This window comes from Microchirus variegatus (assembly GCF_963457635.1).
Source record: "Microchirus variegatus genome assembly, chromosome: 4".
Classification (NCBI taxonomy): domain Eukaryota; kingdom Metazoa; phylum Chordata; class Actinopteri; order Pleuronectiformes; family Soleidae; genus Microchirus; species Microchirus variegatus.
Window position 1 is genome coordinate 8,738,675 of NC_139805.1, and position 20,504 is coordinate 8,759,178.

The window sequence follows — 20,504 nt, forward strand, 5'->3', positions numbered from 1 at the left end:
ATCCTCAAAAACAGAAACATTTCAACACGAGACTGAAGTTAATGCATGTTTTGTATACAAGTGACATTAATAGATTTTTAAGACCTTTCAAAAGTGTATTTAAGACCTTTTATGAGATTTTAGGAGAATGTAAGACATTTTAAAGGGATACTTCACCGATTTGAATGTGTTGAATTTGGATAAGGGAAATCCAGACTTTTTTTACAAGTCAGGGAAAAACTGAGGGAGGGAAGCACATTTTCTAAAAAATACTACTGCTATTCTAGCAATACAAAGCCACATTCAAATCGGTGAAGAATCCCTTTAAGGCATTAAATTTAAATTATTGGATTTAAGACATTTTAAGACTTTTTAAGACCCCTCAGATACCCTGTACATATGAATACAATTAAAATTTAATTGAAATTGCGGTGTGAGCAGGTTTGACCGAAGACGGAAGTGTCAGTGTCTGTGACCCAGGTTGTTTCAGTGTTGATAAAACAAACAAAACGTTCGGAGGGAAGCACTATTCTCCTTGAAAGCATCAAGCCCTGTGCCTTGTACTGCTGCGGCTCAAACGTTTCGACATCCAGCAGCGGCAAACTCGAAATACTCGAAATACTCGAAACATATTTTAGGATCCGCAGCAGTTTCACACGGACGACGGAGGGGGGAAACATTTTTTCGCTGACTTTAACGCGAGGATCTTCTCAGCCACGTACCCCCCTACCATTTTGACTCGAGTGACCTTATAAGGAAAGTGGTCGTGTGGCGTGAGCACTTTCAACCAATCACGTTACGTCACCGACGTCGAGAGAGAGAGAGAGGGTTGTCCGGAAGAAAGAGGAAGTCAGGGTGGGGCTTTTGTCAGGGGGGAGGGAGAAACCGAGCCGAGCCGGCTGCCGTTGGAAAATGAATGATACGCAGTCTGAGTAGTAAAAGGAGCAGGCGGCGTGTACACACTGTGTTTACCGGCGAATTCAACCTACTGCGGTAATATTTTTACTGGACGTGGAACAACAAAAGTGGACTGTTTTTAAAGGAAACGGGCAAAGAAACCCACCAGGAGAAATTGTTCCCACAGAGATGCAGTGTGAGTGTTTTCAGCTCCATATTTACATTCTTATTTCACGTAGATGTATCTGATAGCGAGTCCCGTCAGTCAACGTGCACTGTGTTTATTTTCACTGTGTCACTAATGTTTATCAGGTTTGATCGTAATCTTTTGAGAAAAACCGCTCACTTCAATGTTTGTCTCATAATATCTCTAAAGAAAATCGGCCATTTCTCTCTGGTTTTATGTCACAATCTATATTTATGATCACTCGGATTTAATAACCAGACCCTGACACCCCGCAAATAAACCCATTCTTCAGCTTAATAATCATTTTTTGAGATTGAACGTTTTAGTTGATGGTTTTCTTCTGTATCATGTGGAGAGCTGGTTGGGTTGGGTGTAACCCAACCAGGCAGCAGATACATTTCCCAAATGATCGATCAAACACTTGATCAATTAAAAAAACTAAAATAAACACAACATTCCACAGAATTCGATAGAAAAGCATCATATGTTGAATTCTAAACGTGTTTTTGGTAAATATACTGTGAGGATGCTGAGGCTTAAAGTCAGTCCTGTGGGTGATGTTCAGATGCAGGATACTGGCTGACGATGCAGATTATGCAGAATAATATTGATGGATTACATTGATTAACTTTATAGGTTAATGTCACTGGTGTTTCTGGTGACAACATTATGCTCCGGCAGTGCAGTGGAACAGACCAATGTTGCCTGGGACACACCATGAGACCAGTGAGACAGAACTGAAAGGAGGGGTGGGGTCTTGTGGTTTCAGTCGGGATTAATCCCCCAAACAGAAGTTTTGGGAGAGTCCCCATTGTTTTTCAATGAATATGAGGTCATGACCATTCTGGCTACTGCAATATTAATCAATTAATGAATGGTTTAAATGCTGTTTCTCTTTCTGCTCCACTTCCATAATCCTCTCCTGATTGTAATAATGAAAGTCAGTGTGCACAGTGTGCTAAATCTATCATTGTGTTGCCACATGACAAGGAAACACAAGGAAAACATGTTAGAAATGCCCCTTCCCTGTTTGGGATTAAAGGAATATCAGAATGGAGCTAAAAGGTGACAGTATTTCTTAATTGATTAAGCGATGGTAATTTAAACATTCTAAATATTCTGTTTCCATGTGTGATTAGATGATTTGCTTCTTCTCAGTGCTAAAACTGAACCAACATTGATGGTAAAAAATTCTATTTTGGTTGCAGCACCACAGAGATGTCATTTTCTACCACTTCATCCTCCACATGAATAACATGGAGCCAAAGAGGGCTACATCTTTGAATGAAATAGAACAGAATAAAGGGTTTTTGTCCACCGAGATGGAAATGTCTTTGGACAGACCGTCAGTCCATCGCAGGGCCAGAGATGTGACATACTTGTCAATTAATATATCATTGATAATTGAAGACTAACAGTCTGACATAGTTAACACACTTTGTTTTGTGTCCTTGTGCGTCTTTTACAAATATTAATCAAATCAAGAGGATGGTGAACATAATTGTTTGTCTCTATCCTATTTACAAGTAACCTTGGTTTTGCTTTTCATATGAGGTTCACATGAGGTGAGGTATCCATAACCCTCAGCACTGGATGAGAAATAATTTTGAAAGTGATACTGTATCACAACATCCTGATGTGATATTTTTAGCCAATGGGTGAATAAAACATCCAGACTTCATCAACAGTGATTAATGATGTTGTGAGTTATAAAGTTTATCACTGCCAAACATACTCGTGACATTATGTTGGATCTAAATGTGATAAGCTTCGTGTGATGAGATAAGAGCCAAATGAACATTGTTTGAAATCAAGTGGAGGAAAGTGAAAACAAGACAAGCAAGTAATAGCCTTAGGGCTGTGTAGTCTGCCGATTATATACAGTCAATGGCATGGTCTAAAGAAATGGGAGGAGTACATTGTGATTTTTAACCTGAGCTCACAACTCGTTTGCCTGCTTCCATCAACTTGAACACATCTTCCACTGAATACAGCTCATAAAAAACACAATCATCAGCTCCTGCCCTCTTTAGGAATCTGCAGCTGCACTGGGAAGACGAGGTGAAATAAAATGGCACCCTTGCATGTGAGATCACCCTGTGACATCTGTCTTGCTCGGCTGCTGTAAACGGCAAAGAGCTGAAGTCTTCTCAGGGTCAGTTGGTTGCTCGCCACATGACTGAAGACAAATTGATTTTTGTTTGTGATGATGACATGTGACACGCTTGTTAATGATGGCTGCGGATACTGCAGAATTTCAGAAATGCCTGCAATTTCAATCCAACTGTTTTAAGTACGTGTGGGGGGGCGGGGGGAGGAAAAAAACCTTTAACCTGTTGGAATGAGAGAGGGAGGGAATGTTGAGGAGGTTTGTGTTTGAAAGTGGTCAGGTGGTGATAGCTTATGCTTTAGGAGGCTCTTACGTGGTTTTCATCATGCGGTAAAAGCAAAATCTTGGTTTTGGTATTTATGTACTCGTACTACAAAATTGTCATTTCAGAAAAATCTTACTCTTCACAGCATGTTTTCTATTTGGAGAGGGTGGAACGATGGAAAATCTTTTACAGGCCTAATTAAAAATAATCCATTCTTTACGGAAATACGGTGTTATCAGTAGAATTTCCCTGTAGAGAGCAGGGCTCCATGTGTTTTCCCCCCACACTGTTGCTCTAAAACCAACTTTTGTAAAAAGAACAGCTGTGGATTAGGCAAAGCCAATATTTGCTTAACATCTGATGATGTTAGCCATAAAGGTTGATGATAAGCGAAATGTAGCTCAGCATAGTGAGTGATTTCCTGTAATTATTGTTCATGCGTTTGCATGCTGTACCTCTTCTATCTTAGAGCTTGTACTGGGCATGGATGTGTAAACGTAAACCTCAAACTTACTGATGCTAAAACGAACTGACCTGAGGCCAAAATCACTCGGGTGTGATTTTAGTGAGAACTGCATGTGGCTGGCTGTCACATGTTCCTGTTACTTGTCTCGCAATTAGCCTTTTTCTTTCTTTTGTGGGTTTCTTCTTCTCCCTTAGGGGTCTTCCACAGCAGATCACCTGCCTCCATCTTGTCCTGTCCATTGTGTACCTTTCTGTTACATTAACTGTCCTAAATGTCCTCCTTCACAACATCCATGAACCGTCTTTGAGGTCTTCTTCAACATCCTTTGTCCAATATAATCACAATTCCTCTCTCTATGTGACCAAACCACCTCAACCTTGCCTCTCTTACTTTATCTCCAAACTGTTCAACCTGAGCTGTCCCTCCAAGATTTCTTACCCTATCTATCCTGGTCATTCCCAAGGAAAAACTCATTTTCAGCTCTGCATTGCAATTGAGCAACAACTGGCATTTCAGTGCTCTGGGAATTGTATTCACTGTTTCTTGATATTTTTGGAAAAATTAAATAAAAGTTGATAATGACATTCATTTCACGCTCTTGCATCTCCAGACATGGCAGCATTAGAACTGTACAAAGTATATCAGAATCCTTCTGCTACAGTTGATGTTCTCGTCAAATCTAACTATCAGACCGTCTCATGTCCTCTTTTCAGTGACCGTGTGTGAACCCACCACTGAAGCTGTGGTAATCATGGATCCTCCCAGAGCTGACGGCTTCCTGGAGTCATCCTGTGGTGCCTCTCTGGACGGAAATGTGGATACAGCCAAGTATGTCCTCACAAAGACAAAAAAAAACATTTTAAAACAACAAACAAGATGTCAATTTGACTTAATATGTGCTGCCAGACTCACTTTATTCTCATATTTCCCTGTTTAGGTTCAGGGTTTTTTGCCTCTGGTTATTTCCTGTTAAGTGACATGTTTGTCTTCCGCTTCTGTAGTGATTCTTCAGAGGAAGAGTCCACAGGGGAAAGGGAAGAGGATATTGCTGCCCATAATGGAGCTGCCAGCAGCACTAAGATGACAGAGGTCCCTGCAGAACAGACCTCAAACACACAAACAGGTGAGAGCTGAAGGGATGGAGTGTGTGAATTGATTATGATAGATCTATGATTAGGAATATACAGTACAGACACAGCTATGAGGCTCTTGCGTTAGAGCCAGTGTTGGCTTCAGCTGCTGAACTCAGCACTAGTGATCGTGATGACTTTCCTGTGGAAGTTGGTCAAACTCCACATTCCTGGCAGAACAAATTTGATTTTCCTTTTCCTGTCTTTGAAGTCTCCTTTGACATTCTTTCCTGCTTTACTCACTGAGGGAAAAGTAATGCACAAAACACTTACTCCATAATATATTTACATTTTAATTGCTCATCTTACATTATGACACAAGACTAAATAATTGAATAAAGTTACAATTAGTATTTCTTCATCGATCAAGTCATTGATGCCGTAACACCATTAAATAAGTAATCATTTCACCTCACATGAGGGGGAAACGTCTTCAAATTAACTAAAGCAAGTCCAGTTCCTTACAGCTAATAAGTGAAGGAAATGCTTACTACATCACTGTGATGATCACCTGACTCTGCTACCAGGGGCTCAGATTAGACGTGTTCATTTGCTTATTGGTCCTGGTTAGTAGAACTGTATCCTCCAGACTGCGACAAAGACAAGGTTGTTTGATGAAGGTCAACTGTCGACCTCTGAAGCTTTCTGGCAAACCTTTTCGAATTTGTCTGACTGATTTTTTTTTTCCCCCACCTATTCCAGTGAACACCCAGCGCCCAAACTCGCTGTCGGTCCCCTCAGCAGCAGACCCCGGCCTGTGGACAACACAGGGTAATGCAGAGGTGAAACTGAGGATGGGCGACTCTGGTTTGGCTGCTGAAACTCCACTAACTATCCACCAGATGTTCACCTCTGCTGTGCAGCGCTTTGGCGACGTCACAGCTCTGGGCTGGAAGGAAGGCGAGCAGCAGAAGAGCCTTAACTACACAGATTACTACCAGAACTGCCGCATTGCCGCTAAGAGCTTCCTTAAGGTACTTTTTTGGCCAATGATCTGTCATTTGTTGCGTACACCCACAACATCTGCAGATTTGCTGCATAGTGTTGCTCAATGAGACAAAACATACACAAGGAATATAAAAGGAATCTGACTGAAATGTCAGCCAGACTTTGATGCAGCTCAGGTCAGACCTTAGCCTGGGAACAGAGAATGTTATTGTTCACTGTGAAACTCAACAAGGTTTGTCAGCACAGAGACTCAACCAGTGTCACGTAAGAATGTGTGCGAGTGTGACACATTCACAACACAAACCAATGAATCTGACTTGTGGGCATGAACTTGTGACCTTTGCGTGCTGTAAGCGAAAAAGATTTCTACAGTAAGCCCACATTACTAAAGCTTTCTTTCGAGTTTCACGCTTTCAGACATTATACAAAGGTCTGTTAGAGATGTAACCCTGGCTTTGTCATATTATGTTCCCAATCCTATTAAAGACAATCTAATTTGCCCGAGTATCTGGATCCATTGTTAACAGCTGCCATGGCAATGTGCTTGAGACAACACTGAGGTCTGGTCAAACTGATCTCTGTTAGTGTATAAAAACATATACAACATATATAATGATCCTGGCTTGATGACATTGGATGTGCAGGATATTTTTATTATTATTATTTGTCACAATATTTTATTATTTTTAATCATTAATTTTGTTTGTATTGAAAAGGTGTTTATCTTTTTTTACAGCTTGGTTTGGAGCGATACCATGGTGTTGGCATTCTTGGCTTCAACTCGCCTGAGTGGTTCATGGCTGATATTGGAGCCATTTTTGCAGGGTGAGTCAGTTTCACCTTCACGTCTGAGTGCATGTAATTTGTCAATCATGAGCTTTCAGTGTGTGCTTTTGTTTATATGTCAGGATGAGGCAACCATGACTTGAAATGTGAGTTTTATGGAGCACGTCCTCTGGTGTCACCCACTCCCGCACATAGCCTCTTCACTTTAGATTGACTGATAGATTACTTTACTCTTGGTTGATAGCACTGTGCTGAATAGGAAGCTGAAGTACTGTTCCTTTAATTAAGCCCTGTTTAGAACTTCAACATTGGTGTGTTTTTTTTTACCGAATTATGGCTTTGGAATTAAGGAAGTAGCCCATACTTCCGCCACCACAGATGAAACTCTGCATGGATCATATAACTGTAATCACAAGCCTCTCTTTTTCTCCGATTGATATTTTATGCCACATATTTTTTTGCCGTTTGTCCAACTTGGGTTGCCATTAACTTTTTCAGTTCACATTAGAACATGCTCCTGTTGCAGTCTGTTCATGTCATTTCTCATAATTCCTTGGAGCTTAACAAGTATTGATACTGTGTGAGTTCTCCCACACCTTCTGACACATGACAGTAAAGAATGTTTTTATGCTGTTGTCACCTTGTTAAACTGGTCCTGATGTGTTAAATTACAGATGGCATTAATAGCTAACAAAAGCACAAACTCTAACTTCGAAAGTGGACTCACATTTGATGTAGGTCATGTTTCTAGCAAGATGAACCACAAACGGATTCAAGTCTTTGCTATTTTATTTCTCATTAGAAGTGGATGCTACATATAGTAGGTGTAGTAGTTGCTGTGGTTTTCCTGTTAAAAGAAATGAAACACACTGTACTGTGCTAGTTCTCTACATATAAGACGATGTAGGATACCACAAGACCTCACTGGAACTGTAAAAGAAACATCTGTTGACTTTGACTCTATTGTCTGTTGCAGTGGATTTGCTGTAGGCATCTATACCACCAACTCTCCTGAGGCCTGCCAGTATGTGGCAGAAAACTGCAAGGCCAACATTATTGTGGTGGAGAACCACAAACAGCTGCAGAAAATCCTCCAGGTGAGACCAGCACAAGTTATTGGAAACAAAATCCTGTGGAGAACTGTGAACTGATAATGTTTGCAATCCAACAATGTGACAGTAAACAACTGCACCAATCAGGGAGTAATACAATCCTTGCCCTACCTTAAGTCAGCTTAAAGAGACAAGAGCATAATGTTTTCCCTAACATTGGTGATGCAACTTGAGCAACTCCCCTCTACTCTCACCGTTTCCCCTGTCTTCTTTTTACTGTCTCTATCCAGTATAGATGCCATCAGATATCCATAGCCGGTAGTGTAGGAAGTTAAATAACACCAGTCATGTTGTTGATGTTTCCCTCGCAGTATATATTTTATGATTGTATTCCATTTGTTGGACAGGTTGAAGACAAGCTTCCACACTTGAAAGCCATTATCCAGTACAAAGATGCACTTAAAGAGAAGAGACCAAATCTGTACTCGGTAAGTAAACTATATTTAAAGCAAGAAGAGATTTGTTCAAGAAGCATCATGTAAGTGATATTCTCTCTGTAAAACAGTGGGAAGAGTTCATGGAGCTGGGGCGTCATGAGCCTGATGCTCCCCTCGACGCGATCATCTCCAGCCAGAAACCAAACCAATGCTGCACTCTCATCTACACCTCAGGAACCACAGGCCAACCCAAAGGAGTCATGCTGAGCCATGACAATGTAAGTTACAAGATTTTTCTTCTCTGAGGACACTTGATGCTTAGTTCACGCTACATGATTTACAGTTCCGCAAGACACGGGCTAATCACACCGAACTGGCTTGTGATCAGCAGTTGCAAGTGTGAAATTTGAAAAGACGTGGCCCACTGAAACCCACAGACCCCTCCTTCTCCAGTCATGCCGCAGACCCCAGTCTAATTAAGTTAGCGACAACTCATGCAGCCTCAGCCAATCAGAGACTAGGGTAGCGTAACAGCGCTAAAACCTGAACAGACAGGACAACATCAGTTCATAAAATAAAGACAGAGATCACAGACACTGCTTCAGGAAAATGTTATGTAACCCTGGCTCAAGTGTTTGTTACCCGACATTGACAGCAGGGACACTTTACTTTTTCTTTTTAATAACAGGTGAGAATTACAAATACAGTATATCAAATATTCAGGATATGCACAGATCAACATTAGAATGCTCCCAAGGCAGCTGCTTTAATTTGGTTGCTAATACTTGTATACAGAACTTACAGAGTAAGAATGTATTGATGATTTTAATTAAGTAATTACATATTTTCCACCACTGCTTGTTCATTTTGGGTTTGACTGATGCATAAAACGCATAAGATCCATCATATTGACTGCACGCTAATATTTTTCTCCTTCAGCTGACATGGACTGCACTCTCCATCAGTGTTCACGTGAAACTGACGGAGGCCACCGTGGCTCAGGAGGTGGTGGTGAGCTACCTGCCGCTGAGCCACATCGCTGCTCAGATGGTGGACATCTGGTCGACTATGAAGGTCGGAGGGGCGACCTACTTCGCTCAGCCAGATGCCCTCAAGGTAAAACGCCATTTATGCTTTGTGTATGGCACACATTGAGCGGTCACTTGGTTGGGTGCGTTTGAATAATCTGTATTATATTGTCATATTTGGTTGTTTTAGACAACTGTCATATGTTCATATTCTGCCCCCATCATGTTTGTTTGTAAGTAAGAAAAAAACAACACCAGAAATCAGTATTTTTCTGGCATTGTTTGGCATAAAACGTCATAACTGTCTCTACATTTGTCAAGCAGTCGACATCCAGTGATTAAAATCTTTCAAAGTTTAAAACTAAATTTAAATTCTAGAATAAAAAACATAATAAAAATACGACCATTTAATTGAGCTGAATTAAATGAGACAGTGTAACATGTTTCATAATTCGGTCTAATAATTTTTACTCATATGAATGCACACAAGTTGCATATTGTACCTTTTATAATGATTATCAGCTGACTCATGCCGTCAGTGCTTTTAGTTTGGTTGTTGTAGGATTCTTTTTCTTTGCGTAATCCTGCTGACACATAAAACTGGTGGACACGGGGGAAAACATAACCTTCTGTGCAGAACAAATGAATGAATAGAAAGTAATTATGAAAATAAGAAAGAACAAGATACAGATGCCCCAAAATATTAACCCCAGATTAATGAGAATAATCAATTTTTTTTAAATGCTAATTTGTCACTGGAGGATCAGTCCTCATACTAATTTCACCTTTATTGCACCAATGAATTTGTTTACTTTTCCACAAACTGCTTTGACAAACAATCATTCCCAAACAATAAGATAATGTATTCATTCTAAACTATTTAGATTAGGTAACCACAGTTGGCTCTTCAATCAATGTGTTGAATTTGGAATGAGAGAGAGCGAGAGTTGCTGATGATATGTTAATGATATTTTAATGATATTTTAATTTGTCTTAATTAGGGCTCTTTGGTAAACACCTTGAGGGAGGTGCATCCTACCGTCTTCATGGGCGTCCCTCGTGTCTGGGAAAAGATGCAAGAGAAGATGAAATCTGTGGGAGCTAAGTCTTCGACTGTGCGCAGGAAAGTGGCTGCATGGGCCAAAGACGTCGGACTGCAGACTAATCTCACCAAGATGAACCAGTATGTGCAAGTTGCATGTTCCCAGAAATTAATATTATATTATATATATTCAGCTGCAGGTTGTGAGAAGATTTCAGAGAAAAAGTCCAGCAATTTGGTCCAAATTAGTAAAATGCAGAAGGTGGCGACTGCTGTAGTTGTATTAGTGCCTTATTTTATTTAAGTAAAAACCACTCAAACAAATGTCACTATCGTGTTACAAAAGCTGAAACCTGCAACTCAATCCATAGCATGCAGATCTGTATGAAAATGTAAAGTCACAAATATTTATTCTGTGAAAGTTACAAAGGTACAGTGTGTATGGATTAGGGAGAAATGTGAGATTGTAGAAATAGATACCAGAAAGCAAGTCATTCTTCCATGTTCTTCTATGTTAATGTAGTAAGCTTCTCATTCAAAACTTTGACAGGTGTTTCCATTCAGGCTATAAAAAAATCAAGCTTATTGAAACACCTTTAAACAAACATACCTGTGGCTAGTATATTAAATTTCTGTCTATTAATCCTCCTAAATGTTACACTTTGGACCTTTCATAGATAATGATCTGTTTGTTTGTTTTATTAAATATGACAAGGATATTTAATAATTCACTGTACTATTTATTGTTGCATCCGTGCCATTTTTTGATTTATGAGAATATACTAATGGATGCAAGATATCTTTGAACCTGATTGAGTCTTGACACACAAACACTTTGTGCCTCTTCAGAAATGGAGCAGTCAGCCACACTCCTCTTACCTATCGTGTCGCCAAAAAGCTTGTATTCAAAAAGGTGCGTAAGGCTCTGGGCTTGGAGCGCTGCAAAAAGTGCTACACAGGCGCTGCACCCATCACCAGAGACACCCTGGAGTTCTTCCTCAGTCTGGATATTCCACTGTATGAGCTGTATGGCATGAGTGAGAGCACTGGACCTCACACCATCTCCCTCCCTGATGCCTACAGACTGACTAGGTATATTTTCAAAATTTACAGCCCAGCGTTGACAAAATTCAGTGGTGATTCAGAAACATGCTTGAAAAAGGAGAATTCTGAACACACCTTTTGTTGTGCAGCTGTGGTGTTGATCTCCCAGGGTGCAAGACAAAGTTGCACAACCCAGATGAAGAGGGAAACGGTGAGATCTGCTTCTGGGGTCGGCACGTCTTCATGGGTTACCTCAACATGCCCGAGAAGACAGAGGAGGCTCTGGATGCAGAAGGCTGGCTGCACTCAGGTGACCTGGGCAAACAAGACCAGAATAAGTTCCTCTACATCACTGGAAGAATTAAAGGTATTATTATTATTCTTTATTCCAGTTTGCATGTTCTCCCCATGTCTGTGTACTTGTGATGGACTGGCTATTTGTACCAGATACAGGAGAGAGTCTCATGGTTGCACAGTATAGATTCTCTTCACAGTCATAAATCATTTACTGGACGGTTTCCTTTACTTGTGATCTTTAAATGTGTCTGTTAATCAACGTTTTGTGTCTGTGTTTGATTTTCAGAGTTGATCATCACAGCAGGGGGAGAGAACATCCCTCCTGTTCCCATCGAGGATGCGGTCAAAGAAGCTGTGCCACTGATTAGCAACGCCATGCTGATTGGAGACAAGAGGAAGTTTCTGTCTATGCTGCTCACTGTTAAGGTAAATACTTATTAGACATGGTTTGACCAGATTTGTGTTTGTCCACTTAAATCTCAGAGAGAGATGAAGTAGAGTACAGCAGGGCAGATGAGCGGTGGAGAAAGTTTTCACATCAGTAACCATAGTAAAAGCACTAAAATTACACAGTAAAATTAGTTCATAAGCAACTCCTTGACTGTGTATGTGCCAATTATTGTGGCTGATGTTTCCTTAACCATGCAGTTCCAAACAGATTTTGTGGATGTAGTCTGGACAAGTAATTAAAGCGGGACTTTGCAAGTTTGGTCTGGAGCTGCCCCTACAATTTTGGAGTATATATTTTACCATCACCACTGTAAACATCCGTCCATCGTCTACCACTTTACCCCCGCTGTAGTAAAAACTCCGGGGCAGTGTTTAGCTCAGATGGTAGAGCACCCGACCGGCCTCATGTGTTGAGGCTATAGTCCTCGCTGCAGGCGGCCCTGGTTCGAATTCCGTACCAAGCAGTCTTTCCTGCATGTCATTCCACACCTCTCTGCCTCCTGTTTCCTGTCTCTCTCCACTATACTGTCCATTAAAGGCAAAAAGCCTAATATATTAAAAAAATAAAAACTCCACAAAACCACTGACCCTCTCCTGACCATGTCTATCCATGCTTCTGTGTTTTTTAACTCTTGCCATTCAAAAAAGAATAATAAGAAGAAGCTGTTTCCTCTTCCGTGCTTCGCCAGCTCTGTCATGATGATGCCTTAAATAACTCTATTGTTGCCTTGATCCTATAGCCGATTCCTGGCTAGGGGTGTGTGTGTGTTTGCCAGCCCCGAATCACCCGCAACAAAATTAGGGTAAAAATTATGCATAGCTCTGCTTTAAGAGATGGAGATAAAAAGTGTAGCATGCGCATCAGAAAATAACTTCTCTCTCATGAGAGTGAGTGTGTAGGGGCAAGGGGAGACGCAATTGCAGGGTCTTTGTGACTGAGATTGTTGTGGCAATAACTCAGATATCCACAGGGTGGTGATAGAGGTTCCACACTGAAGCTTTAACAATGCATGATGAGAAAACGTTACTGATAAAATTCAAACCTGTTTTTTGTCTTTCCAGTGCCAGGTCAATGCTGTCACAGGCGAGCCAGAGGATGAGCTGTATCCAGAGGCTGTGGAGTTCTGCAGGCGGTTAGGCAGCAACGCCACACGGGTCTCTGACATTGCAAGTGGCCAAGACAAAGGAGTAAACACCGCTATTCAGGAGGGAATCAACAGAGTCAATGAGAGGGCAGCCTCCAACGCTCAGTGCATCCAGAAGTGGATTGTGCTGAATCAGGACTTCTCCGTGGTTGGGGGAGAACTGGGTGAGTGGGACGGGAATTCCATGTGTCCAGGGTGGAGTTTGATCTTTAGAGTAGAATTGTGCCAAATTCAGTTTTTGAGTAGGAATAAAACGAATGATTTCACATTTGTTTGTTTTTTCAGATATCTAAATTTATACTTTCAGTTTAAGAAAATTATGGCTGGAATCATTAAATGTTATTCATGTTACATTTAGAGAAATAAGATCAGTCAGTGCAGTCCAGCTCATCACTGTAGAGTTTGGAGCGCCAATCGCTGTGTCGGCTGCTTTAAAAGCGCATCATCACACATTGTGACTCTGTTGCCCACCAATAAATTCAATGAAGAAGAAAAAGAATACAAATGACTTTTGATGGTTACTCACATTTTATCCTTACGGGTGCAGCAGCCCTGTTGTTTAACAGAGTTGATTTAACAGCAGGACTTTTTTGCTCATTCCTCAGGCCCCACCATGAAGCTGAAGCGTCCAGTGGTAATGAAGATGCACAAGGAGCAGATTGAGAACTTTTATAAGGAGCTGGCGACTCCGACGACTCCCAACAACCCACTGCCTTCCAAATAGAGCTGCTCCTCCACCTGCAGCGACATCCAGACTGTATGTTAACAAGGATACACTCTGCCTCTGTCATGTTTTTTCCTCTTTTTTGTGTGTAAAATGTTTTCATTGCCTTAAGTTTTGGTCGTTATGTCTCGGTTTACATTTGTGGGTCATGTACAAAGAATGAAGACAGCCATTTTTAACAATAGCTTTATCATTTTGAAGATTCAAATAAGCTGAATTCAAATATTTATTTGTTTTGCTCAGGTTGGGCAGCAAAATCTGACAGGTGAAGTGGTGGCAGCTGAATGTACGAAGAGTTTACTGTGTTGTGATACTTGATGCAAACTTTGTTTTGAGGAAGTAATTTGTATTTTTGAACATATTTATTTATTTTTGAGTTTGCCAAAGTGTGGGACGAAATGGCTGCAAATGAAGAAACATTTATGTAATTAACTTTATTTTTAATTCTACAATGATGTCAAATATTTACTGGCCTTTCGCATGTACTTTGTGTCTCTCCCTCTCGTCTTTGTCGGGTAAATCTAACTACGAATCCGAGTTCTGTTTTTCATGCTGTAGAAAAGACGCCATTTAAGCCGTTGTTTTTGTTCAGTTGTATAGTCCAAAAAAATGTGTGTCATTCAGTGTTGTTTTCGTCAACGATGACGAAATCTTTTCGTTGACGCCACTTTTATTCATGACGATAACGAGACGGTGACGAGATAAACATGGCTCTTTGATGACTAAAACACGACGAGACTTGTGTGAGTTTTCGTTGACGAGACGAGAATGGACGAAAATGTTAGTGGGTGGTCTGTCAGACGTTTAAAACGCATGACATTTCTGCTCCATGTCAATTTCCTAGTTAGGGTGTGGTGATCTCACATTCCAGAGCTTTTGTTGTTTTTCCAGGTAATCACCTGACGGTCACGGAGAAAGCACATGGCTACTTAATATGCACGTACCCAGCTGCTGCTTCTGCTGTGTGTGTGTGTGTGTGTGTGTGTGTGTGTGTGTGTGTGTGTGTGTGTGTGTGTGTGTGTGTGTGTGTGTGTGTGTGTGTGTGTGTGTGTGTGTGTGTGTGTGTGTGTGTGTGTGTGTGTGTGTGTGTGTGTGTGTGTGTGTGTGTGTGTGTGTGTGTGTGTGTGTGTGTGTGTGTGTGTGTGTGTGTACCGTTGAATGAAGATGGACTGAACTGTGGCTGTACTTCTTAGCAAACAACAAACAGATGGATTATTTAGCGGCAGAAAGAAAGCAGGACATGACAATAACTAGACACAGTAATTACTAGTAGTGGCTGAAGTTAGCTTTTGTTACGCTAACCTCAATTCATTATGTGTGTGTTTCTTTTTTTTAAGATTCCCTTATTAGTCCCACAGTGGGGAAATTCCAATTACTACAACCATGAATTAGTGAACACACACAGCACACAGTGAGGTGAAGAACAAGCTAACCCGGAGCAGTGAGCTGCCTGCATTCAGCGGCGCTCGGGGAGCAGTGAGGGGGTTAGGTGCCTTGCTCAGGGGCACTTCAGCCGCGGACTGGTCGGGGATCAGACCGGCTACCCTACGGTTTCAAGCTCGAAGCCCTAACCACTAGGCCACAGCTGCCCCTTAGCAGCATGTTTAGCCATGTTTACATTCAGTGACAGTGTGGTCATCTCTTTGTGTGTTATAATAGCCAATCTGCAAGCTCACAATGTGTTGCAGTTTGTTGAACTTATAGGTCTGCTGCTATTTTCACAACTTATGTGTGACACTGCCCAACAACAATCTCCAATACTTATTGACCTAAATAAATTTGACTATACTTATTTTTTTTCGACTAAAACTAGACAAACCTTTTTGAGTTTTCGTCGACTAAAACTGGACTACAACTATCACATAATAGAAGTGACTAAAACTAATGAGCTTCTTCGTCCAAAAGACTAAGACTAAATCTAAGATGGTTGTCGAAAAACAACACCGGTGTCATTACATCTTACACTATGCCTGGTCCTGAACAGTGTGTGTTTGTAGAACTGCTTCAGGTTTTTTGAAATGTAAATACCTTTGCCTACATTATCTGCATTCTTGTGCTTGTCTTTACTTTTTTTTTACATTTTAGTTTAAATTTCAGCAAAGTAATTTTGTTTTTGTTTTTTCCTTTTGATTAAGTGAAACAAAGAAGGAAGATGTACATAAATTAGTGATTGGTTAATGGAAAAAGAGTAAATATGCTGTATCAGCTGCATTAATCTGCCCTCGTTGGTCTGTTGCCATATTTATTGCATCAAATGTATAGATGTTCAAATGTCTCTGACTAACATATGATGTAACCGTAAACATACAATAGATATTTGTAGCAGTCCGATGGATAACAGTTAAGGGCAGGTTGAGAGGTTAAATCTCAAAGCAATAGAAGTTCAGGGTAAAAAGACATGCAATGGTGGTACATTTATGAAGTGAAATAAGGAAATGAAGGTGATTCTGTTTTTTTCTGGGTGAGTGACTCTCCTGCTACTTTTAGCAGCACACAAATTAGAGGTTGAACTCGATTGACAGCCTTTAACAAAGATTTATTTTCCAAAACGTACTTAAAACAACTTTGAAGGACTACAGAGAATTCACAGGAGCCTTGAATAAACTGGATTTGCCTGACCCTTAAGAGCCTGTTTGATGATCAGGGTTGAAAATGAAGGTATGTATGTATGTATGGCACTGCTCTGGAGAAGTGAAGAGGGGCTGTTTCTGTATACAGTCAACAGAAATGTGAATGTTTGTGTGATCAGTTCAATAATCAATAAACTTTGATTAAAAAAAACATCTGTTCATTTCATTTTTGTGTAAATTATTTAACGTGGTGTGTCCTAACCTGCAGTGTTTGTTCGAGATCGTCAGACATTACGCAAAATATTATCAAATTCCATTCATTTGGTTGAGAAAATTAATCTTGAAGGTCGGGTTTGAGATCATTTTCTGGAGCATTTTTTACTGTATTGTTTAAAATCCTCTTCACACCTTGATTGTAACCAATTAACAGTGTTGTAATGTATTTAAGTATTCCATTACTCTACTTAAGTACAAAATACACATATCTGTACTTCATTTGTATTTCTAGCAACTTTTACTTGAACTTTACTATCTTTGTTACTCGTTACTACCAAATACAGTGGTATGCAAAAGTTTGTAAAATTGTAAAATTTCATGATTTACCTATACCTTATAAATCATTGGTTGTTTGAATAAGAAATGTCAGTTAAATGAATTATATAGGAGACAAACACAGAGATATTTGAGAAGTGAAATAAAGTTTATATGATTTACAGAAAGTGTGCAAGAATTATTTAAACAAAAGAAAAATGTGCATCCTCCTTTTGCAGAAATAACAGCCTCTAAACACTTCCTATAGCTTCCAATTAGAGTCTGGATTCTGGCAGAAGGTATTTTGGACCATTCTTCTTTACAAAACATCTCCAGTTCAGTCAGGTTTGATGGTTTCCGAGCATGGACAGCCTGATTTAAATCACACCACAAATGTTCAATAATACTCAGGTCTGGGGACTGAGATGGTCATTACAGAACGTTGTATTTGTTCCTCTGCATGAATGCCTTAGTAGATTTTGAGCAGTGTTTAGGGTCATTGTCTTGTTGAAAGATCCAGCTCCGGCACAACTTCAGCTTTGTCACTGATTTCTGGACATTGTTCTCCAGAATCTGCTGATATTGAGTGGAATCCATGCGACCCCAACTTTAACAAGATTCCCAGTCCCTGCACTGGTCACACAGCCCCACAGCATGATGGAACACCACCAAATTTTACTGTAGGTAGCAAGTGTTTTTCTTGGAATGCTGTGTTTGTTTTCCACCATGCATAATGCCCCTTGTTTTGCCCAAATGTGCTTTAGCTACCTCAAGTGACTGTGGCGGGTGCAGAGAAAAGGTTTTTTCTGCATGACTCTTCCAAACAGCATCTCCTTGTGTAAAGTGCGCTGAATAGTTGAACGATGCACAGTGACACCATCTGCAGCAAAGTGATGTTGTAGGTCTTTGGAGCTGGTCTGTGGGTTGACTGTGACTGTTCTAACCATCCTTAGCCTCTGCTTATCTGAGATTTTTCTTGGTCTGCCACTTCGGGCCTTAACTAGAACTGTGCTTGTGGTTTTCCAATTCCTCACAATGTTCCTCACAGTTGAAACTGAGAGCTCAAATCTCTGAGATAGCTTTCTTTATCCTTCCCCTAAACCATGATGTTGAACAATCATTGTTTTCAGGCTATTTGAGAGTTGTTTTGAGGCTCCCATGATGCCACTCTTCAGAGAAGATGCAAAGAGGAGAAACATTTACAATTGGCCTCCTTAAATACCCTTTCTCATGATTAGATTCACCTGTGTATGGAGGTCAAAGGTCACTGAGGTTACCAAACCAATTTTGAGTTCCAATAATTAGTGCTAAAGGTATTGAAATCAATAAAATGACAAGGGTGCCTAAATGTATGCACATGCCTAATTATGTTTAAATAATTCGTGCACAATTTCTGTAAATCATATACACTTTATTTCACTTCTCTGATTTCGCTGTGTTTGTCTCCTATGTGATATATTTAACTGAAATGTCTTATCCAAACAACCAATGATTTATAAGGGAAAATCATGAAAATAAACAGGGGTGCCCAAACTCTTGCATACCACTGTGAATTCAGAAGATGGAGAATTGGTAATGGTCTGTTTTTATATATTGCTTTTCCAGACTTACATATTTCATATGTAAGTCAAGTGTATTGTCATACTACAAGTTAATTTAAAATGATAAACAGCGCCACACACAAACATCTTGCAACATTAGCTACTAGTCCTAGCCTAGTTGTATAACTTACAATTTCGTAGGCAACCTCAAATCCACAAGTCAACTCAAGTCTGAGATAGGAACCTACTGCAGGGCCGGAAACAGAGCTCTTGAGTCAGTCGAGTCGCGCGAATCAGTCCAAGTAGGTCTCCTGCAGAGCTGGAAACAGAGTCGCTCGAATCAGCCGGCTACATTTTTTTCTTAGCATTTATTATTTGCACATTTTGCATGCTTGTTCCATTTGATTGTTGTTTTTGTATTTAATATAATTAATAATTTCATTAATGTTCTAGTAATTTGAACATGTTGCATTTTTGTTGCTTTTTTGTATTAGTGATTTTGTATGCTTGGTCTATCTTAAATCGGTTTGCACATTTTGCATTTTTTTGCATTCTTGGTCACTTTGTCATTGCATTTGCACATTTTGCATTTTTTTAAATATATTATTATGTCACTGCCTATGCATGGCTAAATGTTGTGCGTTTCTTTTTTCATGTGTGGCACTTTAAAATAAATGCTTGTTATTACACTGGTAGCCAAAGTCTGGGTCCATCATCATTTATTAACTCCACTTTCATCAAAGGGAAACACTGCAGAAAACTCTGCTGTCATTTTAAAGCCAGTTACATCGCAGATTCAAAAATACCAGATCTGAAATAGTGAGTCCGCACTTTCTACTATGTTAGTGGTTAGAGACAATGGGGCTAGGATTGAGTTTTCTTGGCGATTTAGCAATACTGACTCAAGCCACTCAAGTGACTCGCATAACCCGGATCAGTTGAGTGAGTGACTCCGAATAACCCGAATCCTTCGCGAGCTTAGTGCAGTGTGTGGAAACTTCCGGTTTTCAAAATAAAACGTAGGTATTAATGTGTAAAAGGTAATAACGGCTTAAAAATATTACGATATCCAGAATGTAATTGTGGATATCTGAAATTGAAAGCCCAATACACATGAATGGAAAAAGTGACGTCATTTGTCCTAGGGAGAATGACGTTGTGGATATCTGAAATGACACTTGTGTATAGGAAGACTGTCATTGTGGATATCTGAAATGTTCTTTTTGACTAGGAAGAATTTAATTACACTCTGCACAATCTGTAATACATATCCACTCTAGCTTTTAAATGTTAAAACAGCCACTTACCCTTTTAAAGGATTTTTAGATATCTTAAATGTAGTTTTGACTAGTACAATCAAAGTTGTAGATGTCTTGAAATAACATTTATACTAGTAAGAATGTTATTGCGGATATATTTAATTACAATTCTGACTAGTAGTAATACAATTTTGACTAGGAGAAATGCTATTACGGCTATCTAATATGTAATTACAGTTAAGAGTGTGGTTCGATTAAATGTTAAAACGACTTGCTATAGGCTGCGGGCTATCAACCATCCGAAGTGTGGAGAGGACACCGACGAGGAGAAGCTGAAAAGCAAGTGGGTTTGTAGTCTCCATCTTAAGGAGGAAATGAAGAAAGTCGCTCTGACAGATACAGCGATACCATCAATCACAGTTATCATTGGGTCATCTGAACACAGCGACCCAGAGGTAAGACTCTATTTCTGACCACACCACACTCCAACTAACAATTGTTTTCATATATGATGAGTGCTGCAACTAACATTTATTTTCATAATTGATTAATCTGTCGATTATTTTCTCTGTTAATGGAGTACTTGTTTGGTCAGTAAAATGTCATTTCATAAAAT

At 40.0% G+C, this 20,504-nt stretch overlaps 1 protein-coding gene across 1 annotated transcript; it reads left to right on the forward strand.

Annotated features, from left to right (window-relative positions):
• The first annotated feature begins 920 nt into the window (after nucleotides 1–920).
• LOC310925622 (long-chain-fatty-acid--CoA ligase ACSBG2-like) lies at nucleotides 921–15,027 on the forward strand. Its single transcript, XM_083887607.1, has 15 exons — nucleotides 921–1,072; nucleotides 4,618–4,732; nucleotides 4,906–5,027; nucleotides 5,737–6,008; nucleotides 6,719–6,807; nucleotides 7,745–7,865; nucleotides 8,228–8,308; nucleotides 8,386–8,535; nucleotides 9,197–9,373; nucleotides 10,287–10,468; nucleotides 11,177–11,419; nucleotides 11,521–11,738; nucleotides 11,955–12,094; nucleotides 13,181–13,427; nucleotides 13,869–15,027. Exons 1-15 carry the CDS (start codon nucleotides 1,066–1,068, stop codon nucleotides 13,985–13,987), a joined length of 2,283 nt encoding a protein of 760 aa, XP_083743733.1. The 5' UTR covers nucleotides 921–1,065; the 3' UTR covers nucleotides 13,988–15,027.
• Nucleotides 15,028–20,504: the final 5,477 nt, after the last annotated feature.

What these genes read in the sequence shown, in the direction of transcription:
- LOC310925622 (XM_083887607.1), top strand. An exon ending in GACCTCAAACACACAAACAG is followed by an intron (nt 5,028 to 5,736) that starts GTGAGAGCTGAA and finishes CACCTATTCCAG; the next exon opens with TGAACACCCAGCGCCCAAAC. An exon ending in GATGCCTACAGACTGACTAG is followed by an intron (nt 11,420 to 11,520) that starts GTATATTTTCAA and finishes TTTGTTGTGCAG; the next exon opens with CTGTGGTGTTGATCTCCCAG.